Raw genomic sequence first — 15,245 nt, 5'->3', positions numbered from 1 at the left:
ACAACAACACCCAGGAACGCCGCCGGCTTTGCTGGGCCCGAGCTCATCTGAGAGAGACTGATGCAAAGTGGAAAAGTGTTCTGTGGTCTGACGAGTCCACATTTCAAATTATATTTGGAAACTGTGAACAAGGTGTCCTCTGGAACAAAGAGGAAAATAACCATCCGGATTGTTATAGGAGCAAAGTTCAAAAGCCAGCATCTGTGATGGTATGGGGGTGGATTAGTGCCCAAGGCATGGGTAACACACACATCTGTGAAGGCACCATTAATGCTGAATGGTCCATACAGGTTTTGGAGCAACATATATTGTCATCCAAGCAAAGTTATCATTGACACCCCTGCTTATTTCAGCAAGACAATGCCAAGCCACATTCAGCATGTGTTACAATAGCGTGGCTTCATAAAAAAAGAGTGTAGGTACTTTCCTGGCCTGCCTGCAGTCCAGACTTGTCTCCCATCGAAAATGTGTGGCGCATTATAAGGCGTAAAATACGACAGCGGAAACCCCGGACTGTTGAACGACTGATGCTCTACATAAAACAAGAATGGGAAAGAATTCCACTTTCAAAGCTTTAACAATTAGTTTCTTCAGTTCCCAAACGTTTATTGAGTGTTGTTAAAAGAAAAGGTGATGTAACACAGTGGTGAACATGCCCTTTCCCAACTACTTTGGCACATGTTGCAGCCATGAAATTTTAAGTTAGTTATTATTTGCAAAAAAAATAAAATAAAGTTTATGAGTTTGAACATCAAATATCTTGTCTTTGTAGTGCATTCAATTGGATATGGGTTTGCAAATCATTGTATTCCGTTTATATTTACATTTAACACAATTTCCCAACTCATATGGAAATGGGGTTTGTATTCTATTCTCTTCTATTCTATTTATGTAACTACTTATCACTCAGCTTTTAAAACTTGTATCTCATCCTCATTATATTCAGGCTCAAAAAAACGTGGCTCGGTTGGTAGAGCGGCCGTGCCGGCAACCTTAGGGTTCCTGGTTCAATCCCCGGCTTCCGCCATCCTTGTCCCGTTCGTTGTGTTCTGATGGTTCGTGGTTAGGGTCTTGCATAGCAGCTCCCACCATCAGTGTGTGAATGTGTGTGTGAATGGGTGAATGTGGAAATAGTGTCAAAGCGTTTGGAGCACCTTGAAGGTAGAAAAGCACTATACAAGTATAACCTGTTTACCGGATTATTTGTTCCAAAATAGTTGTTGCCTTTCCAAAGTTTGCCATTAATAGTCTTGTTGTAGCTGTTGAAGGAAATCTGTAATGCGTTGGTGAAATTAATGCGTCACCATATGCTTAAAATTAGCAAAATACATAAATATTGCATTAATGTGCCTGTTACTACATTACATATATACTTACAGTGGGTATGTAAAATGTTGTTTGATGTTTTTTTAGAAGTTTTTTTTAGAGCACTTTATATGTTGCGTTCGCTCATAGTAGTGGAGGCCCTGACCTCAAAAAGGCAGGACACGGCAGGCGGCGTGCAGGTAAATGAGTATTTCAAGTACAAAAAGTGCAAGAACAAAAATAGTGTGCAGCAGGAAAAAAATCACAGAACATCACAGGGGAAGCTGTGCAAGAAAAACTAAGCTTAACTGAGAGCTAACAGAAAAATAAATACAAAACTAGACCAACAAATACTACTGACCGTGTAACTCCACTTTGTAACCCCTACAATGATCCGACAAGGCAAGGCAAGGCAACTTTATTCATTTAGCACATTTACGACAATTTTTAAATTGAACCCAAGTGCTTTGCATAGAGCAAGAAAACAAATAAAACAAAAACAAAAACAAACAAAGAACATAAATAATGAATGAGCTAAACAAGAAGATAGTGCAAAAGCAATACCCTAAAAGGAGTCGAATAAAAAGTTAAAAAAATAATGATTGCAAAATAAAACTAATAATAATAAAAGAGCGACAAATTGAAAAAAACAAAAAAACTGAGCCGAGAGACAGGAACTAGTCGTCAGGTGCTCATTAGCAGCAGGTAAAAAACATGATTACTAATCACCCACAGGTGAGGACGACAGTGCTCAGAAGCAGAGGTGAAGCTACTGCAGTCCAAATAAGAGCGTCAGACATGGAAGTGAACCACAAAACTTAGAAAATACCCACAAAACAAAACAAGGAATGAATGGTGTAACAGGTCATAACAGTACCCCTCCTTTAACGGACAGATTCCAGATAATCCAGAAATCCATAAAGAGTGGAGGGAGGACTGTGGTGGGTCACCTGGCTAAGTGTCATTGAAGTCAATCAGCATGAACTGATGAAGACTACTTGAATGAGAGGCGAAACTTTTTTTAAGAAAAACCAAACAGTCCAGATTTGATTGATTGAATGCCCTGAGATTACAATGACAATGAAAACATAGACATAATCTGCTTTCAGTGCACTGTCAATGTGCCCTTGAGCAAGTCGGCAAAAAAAATAAAGAACAACAAAAGCTCAGAAAATAGTTTGCATCAACAGTAATTGATGGAAAAAAATGTATATCAAAATAGATAAGTACAATAATATAAATAAAATGGGAAAAAGTTACGAAACCCAAAACCAGTGAAGTTGGCATGTTGTGTAATTTGTAAATAAAAACAGAATACAATGATTTGCAAATCCTTTTCAACTGATATTCAATTAAATAGATTGCAAAGACAAGATATTTGATGTTCCAACTGAGAAACTTAATATCCATCCATCCATTTTCCTCCGCTTATCCGAGGTCGGGTCGCGGGGGCAACAGCCTAAGCAGGGAAGCCCAAACTTTCCTCTCCCCAGCCACTTTATCCAGCTCCTCCCGGGGGATCCTAAGGCATTCCCAGGCCAGCCTGGAGACATAGTCTTCCCAACGTGTCCTGGGTCTTCCCCGTGGCCTCCTACCGGTTGGACGTGCCCTAAACACCTCCCTAGGGAGGCGCTCGGGTGGCATCCTTACCAGATGCCCGAACCACCTCATCTGGCTCCTCTCGATGGGGAGGAGTAGCGGCTTTACTTTGAGCTCCTCCCGAATGACAGAGCTTCTCACCCTATTTCTAATGGAGAGCCCCACCACCCGGCGGAGGAAGCTCATTTCGGCAGCTTGTACCCGTGATCTTGTCCTTTTGGTCATAACCCAAAGCTCATGACCATAGTTGAGGATGGGATCATAGATCGACCTGTAAATTGAGAGCTTTGCCTTCCAGCTCAGCTCTTTCTTCACCACAACGGATGAATACAGCGTCCGCATTACTCTCCGGGTTTGGGAGGAGATCTTGCCCCAATTGGAGGAGTTCAAGTCCCTTAGAAACTTAATTGTTTTCTTAAACAATTCTTAACTTAGAATTTAATAGCAGCAACACATTGCAAAAACGTTGGCACAGGGGCATTTTTACCACTGTGTTACATGACCTTTCCTTTTAACAACACTCAGTAAATGTTTGGGAACTGAGGAGACCATCTTTTGAAGCTTTTCAGGTGGAATTCTTTCACATTTTTGCTTGTTGTACAGCTTAAGTTGTTCAACAGTCCGGGGTCTCCATTGTGGTATTTTAGGCTTCAAATTGCGCCACACATTTACAATGGGAGACATGTCTGGACTCCAGGCAGGCAAGTTTAGTACCGGCACTCTTTTACTATGAAGCCACACTGTTGTAACACGTGGCTTGGTAGTGTTTTGCTGAAATAAGCAGGGGCGTCCATGACAACGTTGCTTGGATGGCAACATATGTTATTTCAAAACCTGTATGTACTTTTCAGCATTAATGGTGTCGTCACATATGTGTGAGTTACCCATGCCTTGGGCACTAATACACCCCCATACCATCACAGATGCTGGCTTTTGAACTTTGCGTCTATAACAATCCGGATGGTTCTTTTCCTCTTTGTTCCAGAGGACACAACGTCCACAGTTTCTAAAAACAATTACAAATGTGGACTTGTCAAATCCCAAAACACCTAAATTAGCTTGGGCCCAGTGAAGCCGGCAACGTTTCTGGGTGTTGTTGATAAGTGGGTTTCGCTTTGCATAGATAGTAGAGTTTTAACTTGCACTAAAAGATGTAGCGACAAACTGTAGTTACTGACAGTGGTTTTCTGAAGTGTTCCTGAGCACATGTTGTGATATCCTTTACACACCGATGTCACTTTTTGATGCAGTACCGCCTGAGGGATCAAAAGTCACAGGTATTGCCGCTTATATGCAGTGATTTCTCCAAATTCTCTGAACCTTTTGATATATTACGGACCGTAGATGGTGAAATCCTTACAATTCCTTGCAATAGCTCGTTGAGATAAGATGTTCTTAAACTGTTGCACAATTTGCTCACGCATTTGTTCACAAAGTGGTGACCCTCGCCCCATCCTTGTTTGTGAATGACTGAGCATTTCATGGAAGCTGCTTTTATACCCATTCATGTCACCCACCTGTTCCCAATTAACCTGTTCACCTGTGGGATAATCCAAATAAGTGATTGATGAGCATTTCTCAACTTTCTCAGTCTTTTTTGCAATTTGTACCAGCTTTTTTATAACATGTTGCAGGCGTCAAATTCCAAATTAGCTAATATTTGCAAAAAATAACAACGTTTTCCAGTTCGAACTTTAAGTATCTTGTCTTAGCAGTATATTCAATTGAATATCAGTTGAAAAAAGTTTGCAAATCATTGTATTCTGTTTTTATTTACGATTTACACAATGTGCCAACTTCACTGGTTTTTGGGTTTAAAAAAAAAAAAAAAAAAAACAGGAAAAAGCATATGTCGTTGGAATATATTTGACAATAAAAAACAAACACTTGTTTTGAAGTTCTTACATTCACTTCCTAGAAGTGCGAGACAGCCAACTATGAATGTCACTAAATATACAGCATCTTTAAAAAAAATCAGAGTGAGAGAGAGAGAGAGAGACAGAGAGAAAAAGAGAGAGGGAGAGAGAGAGGGACAGAGAGAGAGTTACTGCTTATTAGTGGTAAGGAGAGTAGGGTGGAGAGAGGGACAGTGTGAATGAGAGATATAAGGAGCATCTCCATTTTCTACCTACTGACTGAGGAGGGATGGAGAGATGGCGAAAAAGAGAGAAAGAGAGAGAGAGAGAGAGAGAGAGAGGGAGAGAGAGGGCGAGAGATCGAGATACTGCTTATCAGTGGTAAGGAAAGTAGGCTGGAGAATGGTTGAGAGTGAATGAGAGATATAAGGAGATTCTCCATCTTCTACCTACTGACTGAGGAGGGAGAGAGAGGGACACATAGAGGGAGAGAGAGGGAGAGAGAGAGCGAGAGAGAAAGAGAGATACTGCTTTTTAGTGGTAAGGAAAGTAGGGTGGAGAGAGGGACAGAGTGAAAGAGATATAAGGAGCATCTCCATTTTCTACCTACTAACTGTGGAGGGAGGAAGAGAGAGAGACAAAGAGAGAGAGAGAGCGAGAGAGCAAAAGAGAGAGAGAGAGAAATACTGCTTATTAGCTGTAAGGGAGATAGAGTGGAGAGAGACAGAGAGTGAATGAGAGATATAAGGAGCTTCTCCATCTTCTACCTACTGACTGAGGAGGGAGAGACAGAGAGAGCAATGGAGAAAAAAAGAGAGAGAGATACTGCTTATTAGTGGTAAGGAAAGATGGGTTGAGAAAGTGAGAAAGTGAATGAGAGATATAAGGAGCATCTCCATCTTCTACCTACTGACTGAGGAGGGGGAGGAGAGAGAGAGACAAAAAGAGAGAGAAAAAGAGAGAGAGCGAGAGAGATACTACTTATTGTCTGTTAGGGAAATAGAGTGGAGAGAGGGAGAGAGCGAATGAGCGATATAAAGAGCTTCTCCATCTTCTACCTACTGACTGAAGAGGGAGAGAGAGAGAGAGAGAGAGATGGAGAAAAAGAGAGCAAGAGATACACTGCTTATTAGTGGTAAAAAAAAGTAGAGTGGAGAAAGTGAGAAAGTGAGTGAGAGATATAAAGAGCATCTCCATCTTCTACGTACTGACTGAAGAGGGAGAGAGAGAGAGAGAGCGATGGAGAAAAAGAGAGCGAGAGATACACTGCTTATTAGTGGTAAAAAAAGTAGGGTGGAGAAAGTGAGAGAGTGAGTGAGAGATATAAGGAGCATCTCCATCTTCTACCTACTGACTGAAGAGAGAGAGAGAGAGACAGAAAGAAATGGAGACAGAGAGAGAGAGAGAGAGAGAGAGAGAGAAAGAGATACCGCTTATTAGTGGCAAGGAAAGTAGGGTGGAGAAAGGTAGAGTGAAAGAGAGATATAAGGAGCTTCTCCATCTTCTACCTACTGACTGTGGAGGGAGAGAGAGACAGAGAGAGACAGAGAGAGGCAGAGAGAGAGAGTCAGAGAGAGAGAGAGAGAGAGAGAGAGAGAGAGAGAGAGAGAGAGAGAGAAAGAGAGAGAGAGAGGCAGTGCAGTAGCAAGACAACAATAAAAGAGGTAGAAGTGCAGGGGAGGAGGAGTTGGGGAGTACACCACCACCACCACCACTGCCACCGCCAGCCTGACATCACCACTAGCAGCCTCACACCACACAAGACCAGCGACACCACCTTCCTGCTCGCCGCCGCCAAACTCTCCGCGCCATGTATCTCAACCGGGAGGAGAACACCAGCAAAGGTAAGCCGTGGCACCGGGCTTGTGGTGGGGGCTTTAGCGGACACTTTCAAGGTTTTCGGCGCGCCTGTTGGAGGTGACCGGCAGAATGCAAACAACACGCGTGGATCAATCCTCGCCGTCCTTTTCACGTCACGTTGGCGCCAAAGTGTGGGCTCTTATTATGTAACGCGGCAGTGCTCCGGCGTGCGTGTGTGAACCTGTTGTGTGTGTGTGTGTGTGTGTGTGTGTGTGTGTGTGTGTGTTGGCCACTACACTGCACAAGGTCACCCCCCCACTCCCACTCCCACTCCCACACACACATCCACGTTCATTTTTGCTACTGAGTTTTGCAGGTTGTGAATTCTTGCAAATGCATCTTGTCCCTTCTGGGAGAGATGGTGCAGCAGACCTGGAGTGTAAAATGTGTGTGTGTGTAAGTGTGTGTGTGTGTGTGATTAGAAGGATTGGGGGCATATTTGAGTAACCTCTCCCACGTGTTTTTGAGGCGTGATTTCTCCACTTCATCACACTAGTGGCCCCAGCTGTTAGAATACTGCGCATCATGCTGATTGCAGCCCCCAAAAAATCCTCAGGTAACAATAACACCTGCTGCTCTGCTGCTGCTGATGCTGCTCTACTGCCGAGAGGAAAAAAGGAAGATGAGGAGGCTGCAAAAAGAGCAAAAAGGCAGAGTGGGAGGAGCTGTTTTTGTCCATTTCACTGGACCACAGCAGCCTGCTGTTCATGGAGGTGCGGGCATCATGAGCAGGAGTTATGGGGTTGATGTACCAGGAGGTCTATTTTAGTGGACTGGAGATGCACATATGTTGCATTTTTACATAAGAAACCACAGGAAAAGGTCACCATCACATCTGATGTTTTGAGTATTTCATTTCGTTTGCAGTTGTAACAGCTTGCACTGGGATTGCTTTCTGCAAAATGTTGGAGGGCGAATTTGTAAGGGTGGGAGGTCACTGATGCCACACCTGTGGTAGGACCTTGTGTTCCATGTGGTTCTTCCACTGAAGCATCCAAGCATGTCCTTAGGGCAGTGTTTTTTAACCACTGCGCCGCAGCACACTAGTGTGCTGTGAGATGCAGTCTGGTGTGCCGTGGGAGATTATCTAGTTTCACCTATTTGGGTTGAAAATATTGTTTGCAAAGCAGTAATTATAGTCTGCAAATGATGTTTTGATTTTGAGTGTCGGTGCTGTCTAAAGCGGGAGGCAATGTGCAGGTAAAAAGGTGTCTAATGCTTAAGCTAAAAATAAACAGAAGGTAAGTGCCCCTAAAAAAAGTCATTAAAGCTTAGGGAAGGCTATGCAGAACGAAACTAAAACTGAACTGGCTACAATGTAAACAAAAACAGAATGCTGGACGACAGCAAAGACTTACTGTGTAGCAAAGACAATGTACCTCCGAACATGACATGACAATCAAAAATGTCCCCACAAAGAAGGATTAAAAACTATTGAAATATTCTTGATTGCTAAAACAAAGTATATGTGGGAAATATCGCTCAAAGGAAGACATGAAACTGCTACAGGAAAATACAAAAAAAATGAGAAAAAAAATACCAAAATAGGAGCACAAGACAAGAACTAAAACACTACACACAGGAAAACAGCAAAAAAGTCAAAATAAATCACGGTGTGGTATGACAGGTGGTGACAGTACACCTACTTTGAGACAAGAGCTATAGTCATTCATGCTTGATTATGATTAAAAGTCATATCCAAAAATTGCGACTTTTTACTGTCAACTGAGTTTCTTTTTTTAATGATTTCTGCTGGTGGTGTTTCTCTGCATTTTTTCAATGCAAAAAATGTGCGTTGGCTCAAAAAAGGTTGAAAAACGCTGCTTTAGGGACCTAGTTTTGGCATTGGTCCAGAACAGACCTGGGCAAATCAAGGCCCGGGGGCCACTTGCGGACCGTTAAGCTTTTCAATCTGGACCGTTGGACATTTCCAAATATTTTTTTTACCAACCCCGTTTCCATATGAGTTGGAAATTGTGTTAAATGTAAATATAAACGGAATACAATGATTTGCAAATCATTTTTCACCCATATTCAATTGAATGCACTAGTAAGACAAGGTATTTGATGTTCAAACTCATAAACTGTATTTATTTATTTTTGCAAATAACAATTAACTTAGGATTTCATGGCTGCAACATGTGCCAAAGTAGTTGGGAAAGGGCATGTTCACCACTGTGTTACATCACCTTTTCTTTTAACAACACTCAATAAATGTTTGGGAACTGAGGAAACTAATTGTTGAAGTTTTGAAAATGGAATTCTTTCCCATTCTTGTTTTATGTAGAGTTTCAGTCGTTCAACAGTCCGGGATCTCCGCTGTCGTATTTATGCTTCATAATGCGCCACCCATATTTTCGATGGGAGACAGGTCTTGACTGCAGGCGGGCCAGGAAAGTACCTGCACTCTTTTTTTTACGAAGCTGAATGTGGCTTGGCATTGTTTTGCTGAAATAAGCAGGGGTGTCCATGAAAAAGACGGCACTTAGATGGCAGCATATGTTGTTCCAAAACCTGTATTTACCTTTCAGCATTAATGGTGCCTTCACAAATGTGTAAGTTACCCATGCCTTGGGCACTAATTCACCCCCATACCATCACAGATGCTGGCTTTTGAACTTTGCGTCTAAAACAGTCTGAATGGTTCGCTTCCCCTTTGGTCCGGATGACACGATGTCAAATATTTCCAAAAACAATTTGAAATGTGGACTCGTCAGACCACAGAACACTTTTCTACTTTGCATCACTCCATCTTAGATTAGCTCGGTCCCAGCAAAGCCGGTGGCGTTTCTGGGTGTTGTTGATAAATGGCTTTCGCTTTGCATAGTAGAGTTTTAACTTGCACTTACAGATGTCGCAACAAACTGTAGTTACTGACAGTGGTTTTCTGAAGTGTTGCTCAGCCCATGTGATAATATCCTTTACACATTGATGTCGTTTTTTGATGCAGTACCGCCTGAGAGGTCCAACGTCTGTAATATCCTCACTTACGTGTAGTGATTTCTCCAAATTCTCTGAATCTTTTGATGATATTACGCACCTTTGATGGTGAAATCCCAAAATTCCTTGCAATAGCTCATTGAGAAATGTTGCCCTTAAACTGTTGGACAATTTGCTCACGCATTGGTTCACAAAGTGGTGCTCTCGCCCCATCCTTGTTTGTGAATGACTGAACATTTCATGGAAGCTGCTTTCATACCCAATCATGGCACTCCCCATGTGGGGTGTTCCAAATAAGTGTCTGATTAGTATACCTTCCGTTTAGTATCGTGTCATTCCAGTCCATTCAATTGAAAATAGGTTGAAAAGGATTTGCAAATCATTGTATTCATATTTTACTTACGATTTACACCAGGTGCCAACTTCACTGGTTCTGGGGTTTGTACATTTATTCACTCTTTTGATATTTTCTTTCTTCTTACTGGAAAGGATGAGCTTTATATTTTCACTTGGGAACTGACCACTACCCAAATGTATTTCCTTTTGCTGGATGCAATAACCGCGCTTTTTGTTGCTTTAACAAAAACAACATTAGTCTCTTGCTGACCTCCCCACACAAATGTGAAACCAATTGGTGTGAAATTTGGTCTAGTTTAAAGAATGAATGCCAATGTCCTGGTACACCTTCAGCTGGTCCCAGTGCAAATATGACAGGGTAGAATAAGCAGGACAATTTTGTGACTATTCCGGTTTAGCTTGCAAACTTAAGGTAAAGCCCCACTTCCTGTTGCATGGCTAATAATTAGGAGTGTTTATAGTTGATTTTGTTAACCTGCCATCGGCGATTGTTTTCTTTTCTAGGAGAGTACAACCCAAATAGCTAGCAATTAAAGAAATAAGGTTATGACAAGGTTGGGGCTCCTCTTTCAATGCATGATTGACATTTGGCTATTTGACGGAGTTAAGAGGGCCTTCTTATGTGGGGAGTCTTTCCCTTCCTTCGGCTCCTTTGAAATGGCCCTGCATCTCAAGGTGGAGTGGCATGGAGACGGAGAAAGGTCCGCTAGATTCGTATTGATTATGGCCTTCAGAGGATTAAAGGGGCACTGAGGACAACGGCGTTGATCATATGTGAGCCTGACGACCGCACAGGGTCAAATAAAAAGTGAAATATTATGAGGGTGAAATGCAGGCAGTAGCAAAAGGGTGTTCTGAAGATTTTGTAGTACTTTTTTATCGTCTCTACAATTTTACAGCTTAATGGTTTCTTATTTACACCCACTGGGAATCATTCAACATTCAGATTACAGACTGATGTTCAAAACTCAGGGTTAGTATGTGATGTGTATTTCTGGTCTTGTCATCCTCGTCCAGACATAAGGGTGACACGGCAGTGTGGCTGGATCAGAAGAGACGTCGGAGTCGCTTTACTGAGCTAAAAAATGCTTTATTATAAGCAAGTGTCATTATATAGGACTGCAGTTCCTGGAGGAGGTCGAGTAAAAAAAAAAAAGAGGCACTCCTAACTTGGAGAAGACAAACTATCAGTTTTATATTCCACCTTCCTGTCTCTGGGTGTGTGCTAAGTCAGGAAAGGACACCCTGACTATTAAAGGAGATGCTTGTGTGCAAGTGTCTGGAAAAACTACAGATGTACTATAGGTAGTAAGTTAAATGTTGGTGTTAAGCTAAACATGTAGTCTCTTCTCATGGCTAGGGCCATCACCTTTGCATACTGAGCTCCAATTTTATTGCCTCTTCTCCTATGAGAACTAATCCAGTCCACATGTTAATGTCCAACTAAGGGACTCTATTTAAATATGTGCTCAAACTAAAATATTACTTTTTACTTAAACTGATGGTTTGCTTTCTCCAAGATGAATATAACATTCACATGTTCACGTCAGTTTGCTTTAAAGCAGGGGTGTCAAACTCATTTTAGATCGGGGACCACATGCAGAAAAATCTACTGTCAAGTGGGCCGGACTAGTAAAATCACAGCACGATAACTTAAAATTAAAGACAACTTCAGGTTGTTTTCTTTATTTAAAAATAGAGAACATTCTGAAAATGTACAAATCATAATGTTTTTCTTTTTTTTTTTTTACACTTATTGTACCTGTTGCTGTTAATAGTATACTATCTTTATTTGTCGTTATTTATATTTTCTGAATAAATTATTTGATAATGTTCATCAGTCAACTCATTGGTGTTAATTTTCAATCTATCGAGATAAAAAAATTGTATCAAAATCAAATTACATTATGTTATTTATGTACTTTGAGGAAAATGACCAAAGTACATCCATCCATGGATGGATGGATGGATGTACTTTGGTCATTTTCCTCAACTGATGCACTAACATCATGTGGTTTATTTTGTACATATATAGCATCATCTACAAATAATTGCTATTGTTTATATCATTCAAAAATTTCAGGTTCATTTTTATACTTAAAAACTCATACCGTGGGCCAGATAAAACCTGATAGCGGGCCTGATCCGGCCCTCGGGCCGTACGTTTTACACCCGTGCTTTAAAGCAACTATTTGTGATCATGTTCTGAGAATACTTGCTACAGATTGGCGCCTGACAACAAATCTTACTACAGAATTTAAGACGGGGCTATTAGTAGCTGGTCTTAAATGTTGTTATATGATATATGTAAACACTGTGGGAAAAAGGATAACATAATAATATAGAATTTGGATTGTTATTTGACACGGCAGGGTTATTATAAATGTCATAATAAGTATCAATTGTGCACCATACAAATGTGGCGCAATCACCTGTCAGTCCAATGGAGCGCAAATCACTTTCAAAGACGCTGTCTAATCTTTAATACTATGCAGGAATCTCATTTATGAAATGCAATAGGACTCCTCAGACTTAGACAAACTTTAATGATCCACAAGGGAAATTGTTCCACACAGCAGCTCAGTTACTATGATGGAAAGTGTAAGGATAGAAAAGGACAATGCAGGTATAAAATACACAAAAAATGTACCGGTGTAGCAATATAAAATATAACACACACTATATTGCCAAAAGTATTTGGCCACCCATCCAAATGATGACAATCAGGTGTCCTAATCAAGCACAGAGGCATGGAGACTGTTTCTACAAACATTTGTGAAAGAATGGGCTTCTCTCAGTGATTTCCAGCGTGGAACTGTCATAGGATGCCACCTGTGCAACAAATCCAGTCTTGAAATGTCCTCGCTCCTAAATATTCTAAGTCAACTTTATTATAAAAAAAGTGAAGAGTTTGGGAACAGCAGCAACTCAGCCACCATAGTGGTTGGCCACGTAAATTGACAGAGAGGGCTCAGAGGATTCTGAAGTGCTTAGTGCAAATACTTTCTGCACAGTCAGTTGCTACAAATCTACAAACTTCATGTGACCTTCCAATTAGCCCACATACAGTACGCAGAGAGCTTCATGGAATGGGTTTGAATGGCCGAGCATACATCACCAAGTCCAATGCAAAGCGTCAGATGGAGTGGTGTAAAGCACGTCGCCGCTTGACTCTAGAGCGGTGGAGACGCCTTCTCTGGAGTGATGAATCACTCTTTTCCATCTGGCAATCTAATCCATGAATTGATTAACGTGGACCCCGACTTAAACAAGTTGAAAAACTTATTCGCGTGTTACCATTTAGTGGTCAATTGTATGGAATATGTACTGAACTGTGCAATCTACTAATAAAAGTATCAATCAATCAATCAATCAATGGACGAGTCTGGGTTTGGAGGTTGCCAGGAGAGCTGTACATTTCGGACTGCATTGTGCTAAGTGTGAAATTTGGTGGAGGAGGAATTATGAGGTATGGTTGTTTTTCCAGGAATTGGGCTTGGCCCCTTAGTTCCAGTGAAAGGAACTTTGAAAGTTCCAGGATATCAAAATATTTTGGACAATTCCATGGGATGGCACTTCAAGTTTGTTTGTGAGTAAAGGCAGGTGGCCAAATACTTTTGACAATATAGTGTATATGTAATATTTACATAATATATGTACAGTATATGACATATACTGATACATTATATTATATGTTTATATCATATATGCAATATATAACAATTACCATGTACATAATTACAGTATATGAAACAGCTGCAGCATAAAATAGGGAGTAGATCCAGCAGAAAATAGACATTATAAACAAAGAGAAGTAGCGTGAATCCATTTGAGAGACTGTTTACATGCTGTAGTATGTCAACAGAGTGAACTTCTATTGTTATTGTGTTAAAAGACGTGATTAATGTTGCCTCTCATTATCTTCCCTTCTGGGAAAGTAGAGACATCTTTATTTAGGGATGCATTTGTCTTGAAGGCGCCAACAACTTTTTTTTATTTTTTATTTTCCAACAACTTTAGATAAGTCATGCTGTTTCATGTGTCTGTACCTTTAATGGTAATGAGCATTGTTAGTCTCTGGTACCCAGAAGCGCTGTTGTGCACTTTATCTACTTTTTTACATGCTGTATACGCTCTCTGCAACCCTGCACTTGTCCAAAATAATAGATGCCACATATCAAATACAACAACATAACAGTAAGCAGTGGGGGAGGCCACAAACTTAAGCAACAGAAGCATAAATATGTCAATCAATCAATGTTTATTTATACAGCTCTAAATCACAAGTGTGTCAAAGGGCTGCACAGGCCACAACGACATCCTCGGTTCAGATGGTTTTCGCTTTGCATAGTAGAGTTTTACTTGCACTTACAGAATGTAGCAACAACCTGTATTTAGTGACAGTGGTTTTCTGAATTGTTCCTTAGCCCATGTGGAGATATCCTTTAGAGATTGTTGTCGGTTTTTGATACAGTGCCGTCTGAGGGATCGAAGGTCACGGTCATTCAATGTTGGTTTCCAGTCATGTCGCTTACGTGGAGTGATTTCTCCAGATTCTCTGAACCTTTTGATGATATTATGGACCGTGGATATTGAAATGCCTAAATGTCTTGCAATTGCACTTTGAGAAACGTTGTTCTTAAACTGACTATTTGCTCACACAGTTGTGGACAAAGGGGTCTACCTCGCCCCATCCTTTCTTGTGAAAGACTGAGCATTTTTTGGGAAGCTGTTTTTATACCAATCATGCCACCCACCTGTTCCCAATTAGCCTGCACACCTGTGGGATGTTCCAAATAAGTGTTTGATGAGCATTTCTCAACTTTATCAGTATTTATTGCCACCTTTCCCAACTTCTTTGTCACGGGTTGCTGGCATCAAATTCTAAAGTTAATGATTATTTGCAAAAAAAAAAAAGTTTATGAGTTTGAACATCAAATAGGTTGTCTTTGTAGCATATTCAACTGAATATGGGTTGAAAAAGATTTGCAAATTATTGTATTCCGTTTATATTTACATCTAACACAATTTACCAACTCATATGGAAACAGGGTTTGTACTTGACCAAAAACAGCTGAATTAACTGAAAACATGTTTTATATTCTAGTTTCTTCAAAATAGCCACCCTTTGCTCTGATTACGGCTTTGCACACTTTTGGCATTCTCTCGATGAGCTTCAAGATGTAGTTACCAGAAAGGGTTTTCACTTCACAGGTGTCACAGTTTTGATGCCTTCAGTGACAATCTACAATGTAAATAGTCATGAAAATTAAAGAAAACGCACTGAAATGAGAAGGTTTGTCCAAACGTTAGGCCTGTACTGTATAT

At 40.8% G+C, this 15,245-nt stretch overlaps 1 protein-coding gene across 2 annotated transcripts in view; it reads left to right on the top strand.

Moving 5' to 3' along the window:
* Positions 1-6,127: 6,127 nt before the first annotated feature.
* The window catches only part of LOC133563202 (synaptotagmin-7-like), a 265,273-nt gene continuing 256,155 nt past the window's right edge, over positions 6,128-15,245 (top strand). For both annotated transcript variants that reach the window (XM_061917194.1, XM_061917195.1), the window contains exon 1: positions 6,128-6,604. In XM_061917194.1, coding sequence (XP_061773178.1) covers positions 6,571-6,604 — 34 coding nt within the window. In that variant the 5' untranslated portion in view covers positions 6,128-6,570. The remainder of the gene's footprint in view (positions 6,605-15,245) is intronic.

This window comes from Nerophis ophidion, linkage group LG12, assembly GCF_033978795.1.
Source record: "Nerophis ophidion isolate RoL-2023_Sa linkage group LG12, RoL_Noph_v1.0, whole genome shotgun sequence".
Taxonomy (NCBI): domain Eukaryota; kingdom Metazoa; phylum Chordata; class Actinopteri; order Syngnathiformes; family Syngnathidae; genus Nerophis; species Nerophis ophidion.
Note: the sequence above shows the minus strand (reverse complement) of the source record. Positions and strands in the feature narration are given on the sequence as shown.